Raw genomic sequence first — 16333 nt, forward strand, 5'->3', positions numbered from 1 at the left:
CGATTTGCTGAAGGAACTTACACCATGGAGATGAACGGCCTGAGTGACCTCAGAAAAATTCTGACACTTAGCCCACAGGTTCTGAACCTCCTTTGCTAGTTAAAACTTCAAGTCGAACTGAATGAAGATTGGGAGGAGTTTGTCGCAACAGCAAATTTTCCCACCTGGTTCCTACACAGAAGACCAATGTTCTCAGTGGAAGAAGCCTATCCGGTCTCCCCTGTCACACACTGGCATGGGACCTATTAACTCAGAGCTTGGGCACTGTGACAACAAAAAGTAATGTATTAATAGCTCGATAAGGATAAAGTCCTTCAACTGTACAATTCCAGACAAGGTGGAGAGATCTGCTGGGAAACGTTCTACCGAAACATTTTGTGAACGCGAAGGCGTTCGCTGTCGGGAGCCACAGAGCTTGGGAAGGCTACTGGCCTTATCTACGTTCAGAGGCCACACTAGGGGACAGATACAAGCAGATTTAAAGTCAGAAGTGAGGCTGTGCCTCTTTCTGATGAACCGCCTGCCTTCTGCTGAAGGGACAATGTCCCTCTGGGACAAGTCTCAGGTATTAACCACACTGTTGTCACCGGAGGATTTCACGGTATACACTTTGCTGGGGGCTCTCGCTCGCCTCCCTGGGCCACCATGGCCAAGCCTCGCCCGGGGCTGTCCCTTCCACCCCTTGCTCAACTGTGCGGCCATACGGAAGACACCGCCACATCCCGCGCTTATGAGAACAGCCCGCGTCATCAACTCGAAGACGCGCATCTCCTCGGATGTCCCCAGCCCTGAAACAGAATGTGCCTTGTCATCAAGTGTGGGCCAGGGTCTCACCGCAAGCAGTTTTTCTTGCTCAGACAGACCTAAACTGATGGTGTTCTCTTACTGTGGGATCTGATATTCGATGGGGCACGGGAGGCATGTTTGAGCAAGGTTTGCTGACGGCGAAGGTCGGTTACTCCCTTCTCACTGTCTATTAACTGAGATGAGGAAATTAAATCTGTGCTGTGATATAACACCCGTCTCTGGCCTCACGCGTTATCTCTATCTACGCATCTACTTAGTGACCGAGTATGTACTGATTATCTGTTCTGTACCAGGCACTGAGCTAGATGCTATGAAAATGGTAGTAAATACGACACAGTCATACTCAAGATTGCAGCAAAGTCTTCCAAGTCGCCTATTTGTGGGGAAGTCATACTTTTCTGACTAAACAATATTCATTAAAGTGCAGGACCCCGCAAAAAATCCCAACTCTGGGAAACTTGATACAAATAATAACTAGTGGGGTTTTTTTTCAATTGCAAGGAAAAATTAATTTTTAAAAAAGATTTTATTTATTTGACAGAGAGATAGAGAGCACAAGTACGCAGAGCGGCAGGCAGAAGGAGAGGGAAAAGCAGGCTCTCCGCTAAGCAGGGAGCCTGATGTGGGGCTCGATCTCAGGACCCTGGGATCATGACCTAAGCCAAAGGCAGAGGCTTAACCCACTGAGCCACCCAGGTGCCCAGAAAAATGAATTTTTTTAAAAAGTGATGTTAGGGCCCCTGGGTGGCTTAGTCGTTGGGCATCTGCCTTTGGCTCAGGTCATGATCCCAGAGTCCTGGGATCAAGGCCCATGTTGGGCTCCCTGCTGAGTGGGAAGCCTGCTTCTCTCTTTCTCACTCCCCCTGTCTGTGTTCCCTCTCTCGCTGTGTCTTTGTCAAATAATTAAATAAAAAATCTTTTTAAAAATAAATAAATAAATAAAAAGTGATGTTATAGGAGACCTACAGATTAAGAGAAAACTTAAGAGGGGCACCTGGAGGGGCTCAGTCAGTTAAGCATCTGCCTTCAGCTCAGGTTGTGATCCCAGGGTCCTGGGATCGAGTTCCACATGGGGGGGGGTGTCCCTGCTCAGTGGGGAGTCTGCTTCTCCCCCTGCCTTTGCCTCCCTTTTTCTCTCTGTCTCTCATGAATAAATAAAATGTTTTTTAAAAAAATAAAAATAAAATAAAATAAAACATAAGAGACAAAATGTGTGAACCTTACATGGATTTTAATTCCAGTAAACAGACTGTATAAATATGACATCATTTATGAGACAACTGGAAATCTGAACACTGACTATTTTTTACGATATTTGAAGAGACTGAGGAATTACTGTTAATTCTTCAGCTGCAATAATGCTACTGTGTTATTTTTAAAGAGTGTCCATATTCTGAAGGTAATTGAACCAGTTATTGGGGAAAAAATCATATGATATGGGATCTGCTTTAAAATAGTGCACTGAACCATACGAAATGGTTTCTTTGAATCAAAAATGGCTGAATATTGGCCATTCTCATGGGCTGCAGGGACATGAATGGCGGCACCCACTCCTGAAACAAAAAAGTCCCGAGCTATTAATGTGGAAATTGGGGTGATGGCCACAGGGCAAATTCTCCTCTGTTGTCTCCTTCTTGTGCATACAAAATTTTTCCACAATAAAAAAGTTAGAACAAAATTGGGCCTCAGTACTGTGCTATATTTAAAATAAGTCGCAAACTAAAAATATTTAGGATGAAACTGGACATGTCACTTCTGAAATATTCTGCTGAAAGTATTTGTTTTCCACTCTGACGGGAAGATGAGCACTTCTGAAACTTTAACAGTCTATCTCAGCTGCCCCTCAAATTCTACCCACCTTCACAAGTCTCCCTCTATCTCAGAAGTAAATACTGTTATATTTTGTCTCCTGGGACTAACTGGCTTGTTTTTAAACACCATACTATCTGGACAGTTGGGGTTGTTTCTCCAACAGCGATTCTGGCTTAGGAATCAGAATAGTTGGCATTGGGCGCCTGGGTGGCTCAGTGGGTTAAGCCTCTGCCTTTGGCTCAGGTCATGATCTCAGGGTCCTGGGATCGAGCCCTGCATCGGGCTCTCTGCTCAGAGAAGAGCCTGCTTCCCCCTCTCTCTCTTCCTGCCTCTCTGCCTACTTGTGATCTTTCTCTGTGTGTCAAATAAACAAATAAAATCTTTTTTAAAAAATTAAAAAAAAAAAAAGAATAGTTGGCATCACCTTTAAGTTCAGTTCTAAAGGACCATGCCACTTTGGCCACATGTGCCACTGCCCTTGGACATATCACTCAACTCCCTTGAACTCAGTTTCTCCATCTGCAAAGCAAGTGCCGTGAGCCCTATCGACGATCTCTGACGGTCTGTAGGCCTGGGAGTGTAGTGTCTGCTCTCCTCTCAGCCATCCTCAATTTGGCACGGGTATTTAGCTATTCTCTGACTGTTTAACAAGGCCATGCCACGTAGGCACAAAGACCCTCACACCACAGGGGGTTCCAGACCACACAGCTTACTGAAAGGCTCGCACACGCATGTGCACACACACACACACCCCTATGGAAAGGCTTGGGGAGTCTCGAGAGTTAGTTCTGAGGTGGGGCATAGAGAGACTAGTGAGAACCACACGGACAGGGTGTCCGAACAGAACTCTGTGCCCCCAACCTTAGGGCCTGTCATGGAATATAAGCAGAACACAGAGATGATACATTTTAACATAAGTATATAATACTTAATAGACTTTAAGGTCTATTTACGAGCCTGAAAACATAATGATATCGTCAGATTGTAGCTGGTTGCTGGAGCTCAGCTAGAACTAAGGGACCAGCTGGCAATAGTCGTGGGGACCAGATGGAGGCTGGAGTCCAGCTCAGTGTGAATTTGCGACTTCATTCATAAACTGCTCAGTGACACTGGATTAAGCAGGGGATACAGGTACCAGAGTCTGTGCTAGGGGATAAGCCAAAGAGGAGACATGAAAAGCACATACAACACAAGAGCCAAAAAAGAAAGATATACTTCACAGTGATCATGTTGCTTGTTTTTATGAGACAGAATAGGAATCATTAATATGGTCAAACTTTGGCTTTCTCTCTGAACAACAAAGATTACCTTGATGTGCTTGACTCTGTCTTCTTTTTCTGTCTTTGGTTTCTTTCCTGTGGCAACAAAAAACAGTCTGAGGTTAATTCATGAAGAATATACAGAGCACGGTTGCCCCTCAATTCTTTCTGGAACTTTCAATGAAACTGTACGTGCTTTCACCGACACATGGCCAAGTTCCTCTGATCACCTTCAGCAACCTGACGGTCACTTCCCCTAGCCAGACAGGGGAGGACTATCACCCACAGTATGAGCAACTGTTCTCCCCTCGGAGTGACCACAGATGTGGAAATAAAGAAACCACAGAGGTACTACAATATATATGACGTGACCATTGTTTTAGTTAGTAAATATCTACCTTTCTTCGAAGGTCGCTCAGATAAGGGCAACATCCGGTATACTCTGAATGCATTGTTTCCCTTCTTTATACTTTTATCCTTGACTTCTTCAATGTCAGGCAAGGAGTTCATGGCACATCGAAAATTCGCCTTCCATGTTTTGGGATCAGGTTTATCTACTCCGGGCTGATGCTTTCCTAACAAAAGAGCCAAAAGAATGAAGGTTAAGAAAAAGAGCAGGGAAAAATAGAGCGTAGAAGTTTCTGGAAACATATAGGCTTGCTGGCCAGATAGTGCAGACATCCCTTTTTAATTCCAGACTACTACAGTGACCAGCCATGCTGCTTTGTCTGGGACCGAGACTGAATTCCTGAGATGTGAGAATTTTTGTTTTAAAACCTAGACAGTTCTGTGCAAACTGGGACAAACCGGACACCCCAGCTCTACCTAACAGCTTCAGAAAAAAACTAATAATGGTAGAATGGAGAGTCAAGGTAAGTAACAGAGAAAGCTGGCAGGCTGGGGAGGTCTTCAAGCCCAGGTAACTAGAGCGTCCCTTTTTCATCAAACTCTCAAATATTAGTAAAAAGTCTAATTCCTGTAAATAGCCTTCCCTCCTTAAATTCTGTTATAAATAAATATATTCTTGACTATGTTTTGGAGAGAGAAATTCAAACCAAGTTTACCACTCCAGAACAAGTAAGTTTATGGGGAACATGATCAGAACCCCACATTCACAAAAAAAAAAGAACCCCACATTCACAGGAAATTTAAGGACTAAGTGTCACTTCTGAGCAAAGCATCCCTTCTGAGTGAGGAAGTTCATGCCCCCCTGGTCCTGGCTGTGCCTGGGGACAAGCCACAGGTTTTTCAGAGCTGTCTTCACAAGGCCATAAGCCTTATGTGTATAGTAAAAAAGAAAATATTTTCAATGGTTAACACTGTACTGTGTAATCGAAATTTGCTAAGAGAGTAGAACATCAACATTCTCACCAAAACAAAAGATAATAAAAGGTAAATATGAGAGGTGATAGAGGTGTTAATTAATTTGATGGGGGGAATCTTGTCATAGTGTAGACGTCAAATCATCTCGTGGTATACTTTAACTCTCTTACAATTTTATTTGTCCGTTATAGCTCCAAAAAGAAAAATTAAAAAAAAAAAGACACTGGGGCGCCCGGGTGGCCTAGTCAGTTAAGCGTCTGCCTGCAGCTCAGGTCATGATCCTGGGGTCCTGGGATCGAGTCCTGCGCCGGGCTCCCTGCTCATTGTGGAGTCTGCTTCTCCTTCTCCTGCCCCTTCCACCACCCATTTGTTCTCTCTAATAAATAAAATCTTTATAAAAGAAAAAAAAAAAAGAAGGCATGAAATCAACAGTAAACAACTGTCTACTTCTGTGCCCCATGTGGGGGCTTTAATACCTGTGTGGATTGCCCAGTTTCTAAAGAGGGGCGCATCTTTTTCAACATCCCACCCATGTCTAGCCGCGTGCATCCAAGGGATCTGGAAAATCTTCTTTTCCTAAAAAAAAAAAAAAAAAAGTAAAAAAATGAAAAAAAAAAAAAAAGAAACCCACAGCCATGGGGTTCAGGCCACCTTTGCAGAAGGTTCTTATATCCTAGCCAGTAAGATGCTCTCCTACGTGACACTGGGTTTGCGGGGCGTCTACAGTAAAATCCACTAGGAACCAAACCCGCCTCCCCCACTGGACTCCAGCTCTTGACAGCCCATTCAGGAGAGATTCAGAGTCCTGTGGAGTCTGGCAGAATAGGAATGCATTCCAAGGTCAGAGGATTTGATTTTGGGATATGCCAATGTGTTCTGTTATCTGTGCCATTTTTCCTTAAAGGACCACAGGGAACTGGCCACTGACCGAAACCTCTAATGCTTATTGTTATCGTTGGTTTCCATCATTTGCTAGAGAGGAACTCCAGTTGCCTTAGGTAAATTAAAACTTAGGCAACTTTCCAAAATTACGCCCATGTGTGCTCCTAAAGGGAAATCGGGATTATCCGAGGTCACTGCCACAGAGATCAAATACCTCAATCTACTGTGCAGCCAACGGAAAAAGATTGGGTCTACTGCCCTGCATGAAACAGCTAGAAATGCAAATAAAGATGTATTAAATGTGTGGAGATACTACTTTTTAGAGAAAAGTCTCTTGGTACAATTTCTACAATAGACCATTTTCCATCTCTTTTACTGCTCAAGAGGTAACTCAAAATAGCTTCCATCAGCCCTGGCCTTTAAACACAGGATTAGAAACCAGTGCTTTGGAAACAAAGTCACACTCATGTGCAACTTCTTCAACCAGCTCTCTCCCACCACTCTCAGCAGTTAATGATTTCCCATGGCACTTTACATGTGACCGCCCATGTGTTCAACGTGGTCTCCGTTTCATTTTTTGCAAGAACCTACAGAGCTCTAGGGACGTCATTATCTCTGTCCTACTGGTGAGGAAACTGAGGAACAGAATTAGATTCTATGGCCAAGGAAATGATGGTAGCAGGCATCTGAATTCAAAACCAGGCCACGTGATCCCATCCGTATTCAATCACTGTATCACACCACACATTGTCTCCCAGTGGTCAGAATGAGGTTTCCCATCTTATGACACATCTGTTGTCTTGACTTCTGTGGAAACCAAGCCCAGGAAAACTGTCCATTTTTAAGCCCTAAAGGTAGTTCAGGTAGTTTCTAGGTATGGGGATCTGGGGGAGGAAAGAAAATGTCAGTAGGGATTTTCCACCACTTTGGTCTCTCACACAACGAAAGATAGAAATGATCCCAACTGACCCCAAAGGGACTTGATGCCTCTATAGAAGCCTGAACTAAAAATATTTCAGAATATTTGAGAGTTCCCCAAAAACCGTTAAAAGGGAACATTCTACTGTATTTAAAACTGAAGTTAATAAAGAACTGAAAGCAAGAGACTTTTCATAAATCCCTCCTCATTCAGTCTGCCTCACCCACCGAGATAGTGCAGTTTCAGGTTAGCCATTTCCAAAGAGCAGTGATCAGCCAAGGGCTGAGGGAAATTTTATTTTTTAACGTAGATGAAAATCAGAGCGCAAAATCATTTAAGGCAGTTTTTAATGGTCACATGAAAATGAAAAAAATAAATTTATTTTGGTGAGAGAAACTTTTCCCGAAAGAGCAACCAGATCTAACAGTTTACACTTAAACAGGCAGACCCTTTATAGAACCTGCTGTTGCACATTTTTGTAGGTCAGGGGAGTTCAGAGGGGACACAATCTAAAGCCTAGCTCATGAAACGCAAAGTTGATGCTGGTAAGTGGGTCTTTTAAGCATTTGCACGTGTGCAGTTACATGCACACATGCATGCTCTCACACACACCCCTACCAAATCAAGTCTCACAGAAACTGTGCCCAAATCACGAACCCACAAACAGAGCAGCTAAACCTAGCAATTATCTACCATGCACCCACGGATCATCTTTCCTGGGCAAAAGGTCTGAGGGGACCTTTCTCGAAAGACGGTAACTAAATGGCCAATAAGCACATGAAGACACCGAACATTGCGAAGCATCAGGCCAGTGCCAATCAAAACAACAACGAGGGGCGCCTGGGTGGCTCAGTGGGTTGAGGCCTCTGCCTTCGGCTCGGGTCATGATCCCAGGGACCTGGGATCGAGCCCCGCATCGGGCTCTCTGCTGGGCGGGGAGCCTGCTTCCTCCTCTCTCTCTGCGCCTGCCTCGCTGCCTACTTGTGATCTGTCTGTCAAATAAATAAATAAAATATTAAAAAAAAAACAAACAAACAACAACGAGATACCATTTCCTACCCCCAGGGTGGCTAGATTAAATTATTTAAATAATTAAATAATAAGTTGGCGGTACTGAGGTGGAGAAACAGCAATGGTGGGAATGTCGCCCAGCACAGACGCTGTGGAAACCAATTTGGCTATTCTTCAATACACACAGAATGCCCACATGACCCAGTAATTTCACTCAAAGACTTATAAACAGGCGTTGAAACAAGTATTTATACATGAATGTTCCAAACAGCACTGCTCACACTAGCCAAATGTCCACCAACTGATGAATGGATAAAGGAAATGTTGTACATGCATAAAATGGAATATTATTCAGTCACAAAAAGGAATGCAGTATTAACAGGTGCCACAACACGAATGACCCTTGAACGTCACGTTCAGTGAAAGAAGCTTTCTACAAAAGGCCACATCGTGAACGGTTCCACTTAAATCCAAAGAGGCAGAAAGCAGATTAGTGAATGCTTTTGCAGAAGGAAAGGATGTGAAATGTTTTGCAATGGAAAGTGACTGCTTAATGGCCAAGTGTTTCCTTTTGGGGTGATGACAATTCTGGGATTATAGTGATGATGACTGTAGACAACATTGTGAGCAGACAAGTCCACCAAATTGCACATTCAAAAATAGATAAGTGGTAAATTAAACAGAAACCACGTGTAACTTTTGGGGGGGGGGGTTATAACAGAATTTATTTTTCTTCCTTATCTTTTTTTTAAATTTTATTTTATTTCTTTTCAGTGTTCCAAAATTCATTGTTTATGCACCACACCCAGTGCTCCATGCAATATGTGCCCTCCTTAATACGTGTAACTTTTAACTAGTTTTTCATATTGCAAAAAATAAACTGCTACTAAACATATCACATCTCTCTCTCTCTTTTTTTTTTTAAGATGATGCCGAAAAGACAAAGAAGGTAAAACTGGAAGAGATTCTGAGCAGCAAACATTCTGGTCTTCGATCAGTGTGTCCTATAGGATGGTGACGGCGTTGCTCTGTGTCTGTGTGAACCCCGGGCCATCAGTCTGTGCTACCAGAAGCCCTGGGTGCCCCATTCACAGAGGCTGTTCACACCGTGTTTGGAGGGACAGCATGTTCTAGACTCAACCCATGTTTATAAAGAGAGGACTGTGCCCACCTGAAGGAAGGAGAGAGAAGCAGTGCTTGAGTTGACAAGAACATTTACGATTATCTTGAGGAATGCAGAACATACCTTGGCCCTAAGTGGCAACTAGCTCTCTTCATTTCCTCTGCCTCTTCTCTCCCCCAGTATTTAGAAGATGTTCAAATTTACTCTGCTGTTTTTGCTGGGGCTCCTCACCTTGTTCTGAGATGAACTAACATTTAGACAAGCACGAGCCTGCTTTCAAAGTGAACAGAAGGATAAAGTCTGAAACTACCTGGTGACGCCATAGGCCTGGGGAGTGGCCTCGGCCCCCAGGGTCCAGGCTGATCTCCTACATGCAATGAGTACATCAATAACCAGAGTGGAAATCGATCAGAGCTTCAAGAGAAACAACGAACCTGGTTGTGGCTGCCTCCTTCATTCCTCAAGAAATGGCCCAGAGAAACCACAAGCAATCACTTGGACCAACCCAGCACGGACCTGGTCTCTTCGACAAGTCAAAGGCAAGAAGGGGAAAAAAAAAAAAAGGAGGGGCTACTGTTCATAATCGGGACAATCAAGGAGACACTTCAAGTCTGAACAGCCTTCTCTGGATTCTGACTGAACAGATCAATTGTAAAAAACACATTCTGGGGAACACACAAGGCATGCTGAATATGGATGTGTGGTGATGATATTAAAAGTTATGGTTAATGAGGAGTAATCTATGGTTAGTCGATTGATACTGGTATTGTGAATATATAGAAAATAGTCTTAAGTCTTATAGACAGACATATGCTGTCAGAGTCGCTTTCAAATGCCCCCGCCCACATGAATATGCTAAATGTCAATAATCTTTAAATCTGAATGTGAATTTTGAAACCACATGAGAATTTGCTATACTATTCTTTCTAGTCATTAGACAATTCAAACCTGCCATGTATGTTTATACATACTCATAATAAGAAATAACGGGCCCAAGTCAAGGCCTTCTGCATGAGCTTGTGCTAATGCTTCTTCGCCAAACTTCTTCACTGCTCCCTCAGAGGACACGTGCCATCGCCGTCCTCCTCAGCATGCAGATGGAGACCAATTTAAGGCATTTATTAACCACCTATCTGTCTCTTACTAAGAATGTCCCAAATACGACGGACTCTCCACTTGACAGAAACATGCCAACTGCCAACCCAATGTTCTTAAGTCCAATTATCTTCACGGAACAAAGACACGGTCACCAATGTTGCTCCTCTTCAAGTACACATCGTTCTCCCATTTACTCATGGAACAGTGCTCACCCAGAACTTCCTCAGGTGGCCTAGCACCGAGCCAGCGAGCAGCAACATTCAAGACAGGCCTGGCCCGCCCGCCAGGGCCGTCCAGCACGGAGTACTTCACCCCCAAAACCAACACATTCCGAACAAGGCAGCTAAGGCATAAGTGAGTAACAAAGCTCCACAGTGATTTCTGAGTTATAACCAGTCTTCAGTGGGAGAAGAGATTTTACAAAGACCTCAAACCACTCAACACACCATCAGGGATTCTTAGGCAGAATGCTTCTGAATAAGAAGGAAATAATAGGGGGCGCCTGGGTGGCTCAGTGGGTTAAGCCTCTGCCTTCAGCTCAGGTCATGATCCTGGGGTCCTGGGATGGAGCCCTGCATCGGGCTCCCTGCTCAGTGGGGAGTCTGCTTCTCCTTCTCCCTCTACCCACCCCCTGCTCTCTCTCATATAAATAAATAAACTCTTAAAAAAAAAAAAAAAGAAGCAGCAGGAAACAACAGTAAGGTCTCCAGTGAAATCTTTACATGGGCAGAAGAATGCCAAAGCCAAAGTTAATAGAAACCTATAAAAAGATGGCCTGAGGAGGTATAGGTATGGAGAGAAAACGTCCACATGACCGGGACAGCCCTGCCTGCACGTGCAGACACAGCCACAGGCACATTCCGCCCAGGCCCGTGCACGGCCTGCCTGACCGGTCCCCCGGCCCCCCCAAAGCCAAAGTCCGCTCACGTTGAGGCCAGACCAGGTAGGTCAGGGGTCTCCTTTCCCTTCCCGCTAGAAGAGACCTCCCAAGCCAGGGGCTGGGAGGGTCACCTATGAGGGCCCAAGTGTTCCCACACCCTTTCCAGGCATCTATCAGAAAAACACGGACAGAGCGGACGGAAGAAAAAGTGTCTTAATGGAGAGTCCCAGTGAGGAAGCAACCGTAGGAAGGTGCATTCGTTTCTCAGAGCTCTCCTAACAACTGCCACAAAGCGGGCAGCTTACACCACAGAAATCCATCCTACCACAGGTGTGGAGGCCAGAAATTTAGAAGCAAGACGTCAGCAGGGCCGCATTCCCCTCAGAAGCTGTAAAGAAACCCAAAACCAAGATGTCGGCCGGGCCACATTCCCCTCAGAGGCTGCAAAGACAATCTTTCCTGGACGCTTCCGGCTTCCGGTGGTCCCAGGCATTCCTTAGCTCATGGCTGCGTCTCCGTAATCTCAACGTCTGTCTCCACGCGGCCTTCTGCTCTTCTGTCTTACGTGGCCACTCGTCATTGGACCGGCCCAGCTAGACACTACGGGGTAATCCTGAGATGCTTCATCTTTTCCAAAGACCCTTTTTCCAAGTCAGCTCACACCCACAGTTTCTGGGGCCTAGGGTGTGGATATATCGTTTGTGGAGAGAGGGGGTGGGAGGCACAATTCAACCTACTAGAAGGACAGTTAACTGCACCATATCAAGTGCCTTCTCGTGCAGGGGACGCGACAACACGGTAAGTTTGCCCCTGCATCAAGGCAGCCAAAATTGGTGGATGTACTTTTTAAAAAGAAAAAAAAAAAAAATTACTTCTCTTCAGAAATCAGGAATTTCTGTTTCAATGTCACATTGAATATAGGCGATGCCATTTTGTTCTTTAAACATAATCCTACTTGCGGCGCCTGGGTGGCTCCGTGGGTTAAGCCTCTGCCTTCAGCTCAGGTCATGATCTCAGGGTCTTGGGATCGAGCCCCGGATCGGGCTCTCTGCTCAGCAGGGAGCCTGCTTCCCCCTCTCTCTCTGCCTGCCTCTCTGCCTATTTGTGATCTCTCCTGTCAAATAAATAAAATCTTTAAAAAAATATATATATATATAATCCTACTTAATGTCTCTGTGCCTTGGCTTCCTTGTCTATAAAATGGAAAACATCACAGCATCTCCCCCATTGTGGGGATTATGTGAGTCAACGCACGTGTCTCGCTTAGAGGAGCACCTGGCACTTCATAAGCATTAATTTTTATGATTATTATCATTATCGAGTACCCTATGTTTCTTCAATTCTCCTTGATGACAGTCTCCCCGCCCCTTCCTTGTCCCACCACCTGTGGCCTGCTAACCAAGCAGGCCAAGACCCGACCTGACTTCTTGTTTGTGTCTTTGGAGCAGGCTAATTACAAAACCCCTCCAGGATACAAATCTGAAACGCCATGGATATAGCATGCCTAGAAAAAGAAACTATTTGCCGAGAGACCTTGAGATAAGGGGCCAGTTCCCATGGAGCGAGTGTTTGGTTTACTTATTTCCATTCACTTGTTACCCCCACCTTGTTTCAGAAAAGGACCCACTGAAACCGATGCACTCAAATACAATACCATTACAGTTGAAATAAGTGGAAAAAAAAAATAAGTGGGTGAGGGAAAAAGAAATAAGGCTCGAGAGATATCTGAAAAGATAAGACAAAGCCAGGAGAGATAGGAGTAAGCACAATGTTACAGGACCCTCCACACTTGTTAGAAGTGGGCCACAATCAGGCTCGAGGCTCTCAAGCACGCCATGCGAGGAGAAAGCCTGACCAGCTGAATTATTCATCGGGTCCTTGAGATGAAAATGCGGAGGAAACTGCGAGAATCCTGGTGGCGGGAGAGAAACTTCTCCCTTGGGCCCTCTTAAAGAAGGCGTGACATATTCGTGGCTTTCCTAGGCGATAACTATATATTTTCAGGTGTTCTTTATTTTGACAACGACTCTCTCCCTGTTTCACTCCTCTAACAAGTAGGATCAATTAGATTGAGAGTCTGAGGTTGGTAAAGTAAGGGAGGATCTATGTATGTGTGTGTGTGTGTGTGTGTGTGTGTGTGTACATGGAAAGTTGTATATGACAGCCTTCTTTCTTAGGACCACATCACATGTTTCATGATAAAAAGAGGAGACTTTTTTTTAAGACGAAAAACCAGAAAGTTCTCTTTACACAGACAATACTGAGAAGAGAGCCAAGAAGTTTCCTTCCCAACACAGAACCCCAGAGTTTCCATGTTCTCCAATCCTAGAATAGCCAGGAGAAGCAAGAGAGGCATTTAGAGAAGGAAGGGGGTCAGAATCATTAAAGAATAACAGATCATTTTAGGTTGGTTGGTTTTGTAATTAATAAGCATAAGATTTTGAACACAAAGAACACAATTTTACTTTTTGGCCGTTTCCAGGCACATCTTTTAGTAAGTACCTCTCTCTCTCTCTCTCTCTCTCACACACACACACACACACACACACACACACAGGCACCAGCACACTTACCTTGTTAAGCCACTTCAGCCCAGGTATCGTATTCGAATTGATCTGTTCCTCCAGCCACGGCCGCATTCGCATCCTTTCCACTGGCATGGTACCCTTTGCAGAAGAGAAACACAGCATTAGGTAATTCTGCCAGTGACTGTCAGGTCTGACAAGTTCTACACCCCTGCCTGACTCTCTTCCGCTGTCCCCTTCCCCAAAACCACACAGCTGACGTGGTCAGGGGATCGAAGGGCCAGGCAGGGCGTGAGGCGGCCCTGCCCGCTGGGACACACTCAGTCCCGAGGAGCCGTCTCAGTGGGGCGATGGTTCGGGCTAAGCCTGCTCTCAGCTGAGAAGGTTCCTTGGGTGTAGGCGGCCTGGACTGGCAGAAAGCCTGGACACCCGAGTGACCCGGCCTAAAGAGAGATCTTAGCCCCATCCCAACCTGGTCGTGTTGACAGCAGACCCCTTCCGTGTATCAGGCGGGTATTGGGGGGGACCAGCAGTTTACAAGTAACCTTTGGGTGTTACCTTTCCAAGAGCCCAGGGTGGACCCAGCAAAACAGCTGTGGGAAATAGTGCTTAGAACCAACTCATGGCTCTCAGGCATCGAGGTGACAGAAATGTTCTGAACCACAAATGTTCAGACTTGAATGTCGAAGAGCATCCATTCACTTGGTATGCTATCTACTTTCAGAGCCCAGTGGCATCTTTGGCCTGGCTTCAGCTCGGGGCTCAGGTTCATGTCCTCTCTTGCTCCCTCCCTCACGGGTCTCCCATCACGGCCACGTTCCTCTGACCTGAGCTCCTCCTCCCTTTCCTTTAACTAACCTTCCCTCTGGAAATGGCTGCCTGGTCTAAACACGGTTCTTGCACCAGCCCACACACTGCCTCTCTTCCCTCCTTGCAGATACATTTCTAGATAGTCTTTCCCTTGGCCACTCAAATACATCCAGAGTTCAGTCACTGACGAAGGGCTGTCTAGCACTCCTCTTCATCGTATTTGCATGTAATCTAAATGGCATGTGGGATTCCAAAGCAAAGACGAGCTTCATTCAAGCCTCCCCTCTAGAAAACTTCACGGGCAATGCGACATCATCTTCTTTTCAACTCTTAGCTGTGTCTTCCTTCTTTACTCATTTCTTCCTCCAAAAACGAGCTCCGAAAATTCTATTGGGATGAACTTGGGTTGCAATGATCAAAGTCTCAGTCACTCTCTCTTCTAGCTTGCAGGGAACGTCTCTCCCCTCCGTGCCTCCCCCAGCTCATGCCAGCGTGCGAGCATCACTATGTGAACCATGTGTGACCACAGCCTTGGCCTCGATAGCCTGATGACATTCTAGAACTCGACTCTAGAACCTGAACATCTCTCCCAGTTCAGATCTGTTGCAGGTGCCTCCTCAGAATCCTTGCTCACACGACGCTCTCTGCTCCTCCTTCCCAGGCCCTGCCCCTCCTCCCCGCCCCCGCCCCTCCTCCCCGCCCCCCTCCAAGACCCAGTTTCTGCCCTCCTTCTCCATAGGCCTTCCCAGACCACTCCAGCCTGAAGAAATCCTCCTCTTGGACTTCCCCAACAGTCACTGATCTTACACTGCTCATTTGAAAATCAAACATTGCTTGAGCGCAGACATGCCGTGCTGTCTTTATTCTGTTCCGACTCTTGCCTGAACTATTAACTCTTCCACTGTGTACTCCTCTCTTCCTAACCAAACTGTTAAGTTCTTTGAGAGCAGGAACTCTACCCCTTGTAGGTCTTTTTATATTCCTAGGAAGCCCAAACACTGTCTTCCACCCAGGAGGTATTCAAACAAGATCCAGGCCAGTTCTGAAGGTCAGCCAAGCTGGGCTGTCATTGCTGGTTGGCCCTGTCCACTCATGTGGAGGCTTCAGGCCACCATTCTTTGAGATAAGTAACAGGAAGCTCAGGGACCCCAAGGGGCCCCCCGGTACCGCTCCTCTTAGTGGTTCGCAAGTCATTCTAGTCCCTCGTGCATTCAATCCACCTTTTCAAGATCATTTATTGAGAACAATATTCCAGGAACAGGAACAGGCAAGACATCCTCTAGTGTCTAAAAACTCCTAGGCTAATAGGGGACAGGAAGGAAGAGATGACCATACCACACGAAGAGTCCTGCGTACAGAACGATACTAGAAAGCAGTTGGCAACAGGGAGGGTGCCAGAGACATGGCCTGAAAAACTATGCCTCGGGGTTATGGCCATCATCCCAAGACTGGAGGGAAAACTGGGGATTGATGAAAATGAATGATACAATCGATTTTATGGACAGCAAAGGGAAGAGTCAATGCCAAAATCCAGACCACTACGCCGCAGTAGTAGGCCATATTTAACGGGCACACAAATACTGACTTGGCAGGTCTAGGTGAGCCCTGTGATTCTCTACTTCTAATAAGCTCCAAAGTCCTTGGACCAGACGCTGAGGAGCAAGGCTCTAGACTGACTTCTATTTTTAATTATGAGCCACCTGCTCTTCTGTGCTCTTCCTGAAAAGCACATTCTGGTCATTCTGGCAGGCAGACCCCCTCCATTACGCTGAAAGTATCACGTTCTGTATCACCTGCCGGTCCATCCCTTATTTACATGCTGTGCCTTTCTAACAAGGACACAGCTCAGCCAAACCTCGGGCTCTCACTTACCTAGGCAAAATA

At 45.6% G+C, this 16333-nt stretch overlaps 1 protein-coding gene across 5 annotated transcripts in view; it reads right to left on the reverse strand.

Moving 5' to 3' along the window:
• Positions 1-16333, reverse strand: part of IRF2 (interferon regulatory factor 2) — an 82886-nt gene that overhangs the window by 26731 nt on the left and 39822 nt on the right. For all 5 annotated transcript variants that reach the window (XM_080796251.1, XM_080796255.1, XM_080796254.1 and 2 more), the window contains exons 2-5: positions 13688-13780; positions 5678-5777; positions 4277-4453; positions 3928-3974 (exon numbers count right to left, since the gene is read on the reverse strand). In XM_080796251.1, coding sequence (XP_080652377.1) covers positions 3928-3974; positions 4277-4453; positions 5678-5777; positions 13688-13774 — 411 coding nt within the window. In that variant the 5' untranslated portion in view covers positions 13775-13780. The remainder of the gene's footprint in view (positions 1-3927; positions 3975-4276; positions 4454-5677; positions 5778-13687; positions 13781-16333) is intronic.

The sequence above is a fragment of the Martes martes genome, assembly GCF_963455335.1.
Source record: "Martes martes genome assembly, chromosome: 2".
Taxonomy (NCBI): Eukaryota; Metazoa; Chordata; class Mammalia; order Carnivora; family Mustelidae; genus Martes; species Martes martes.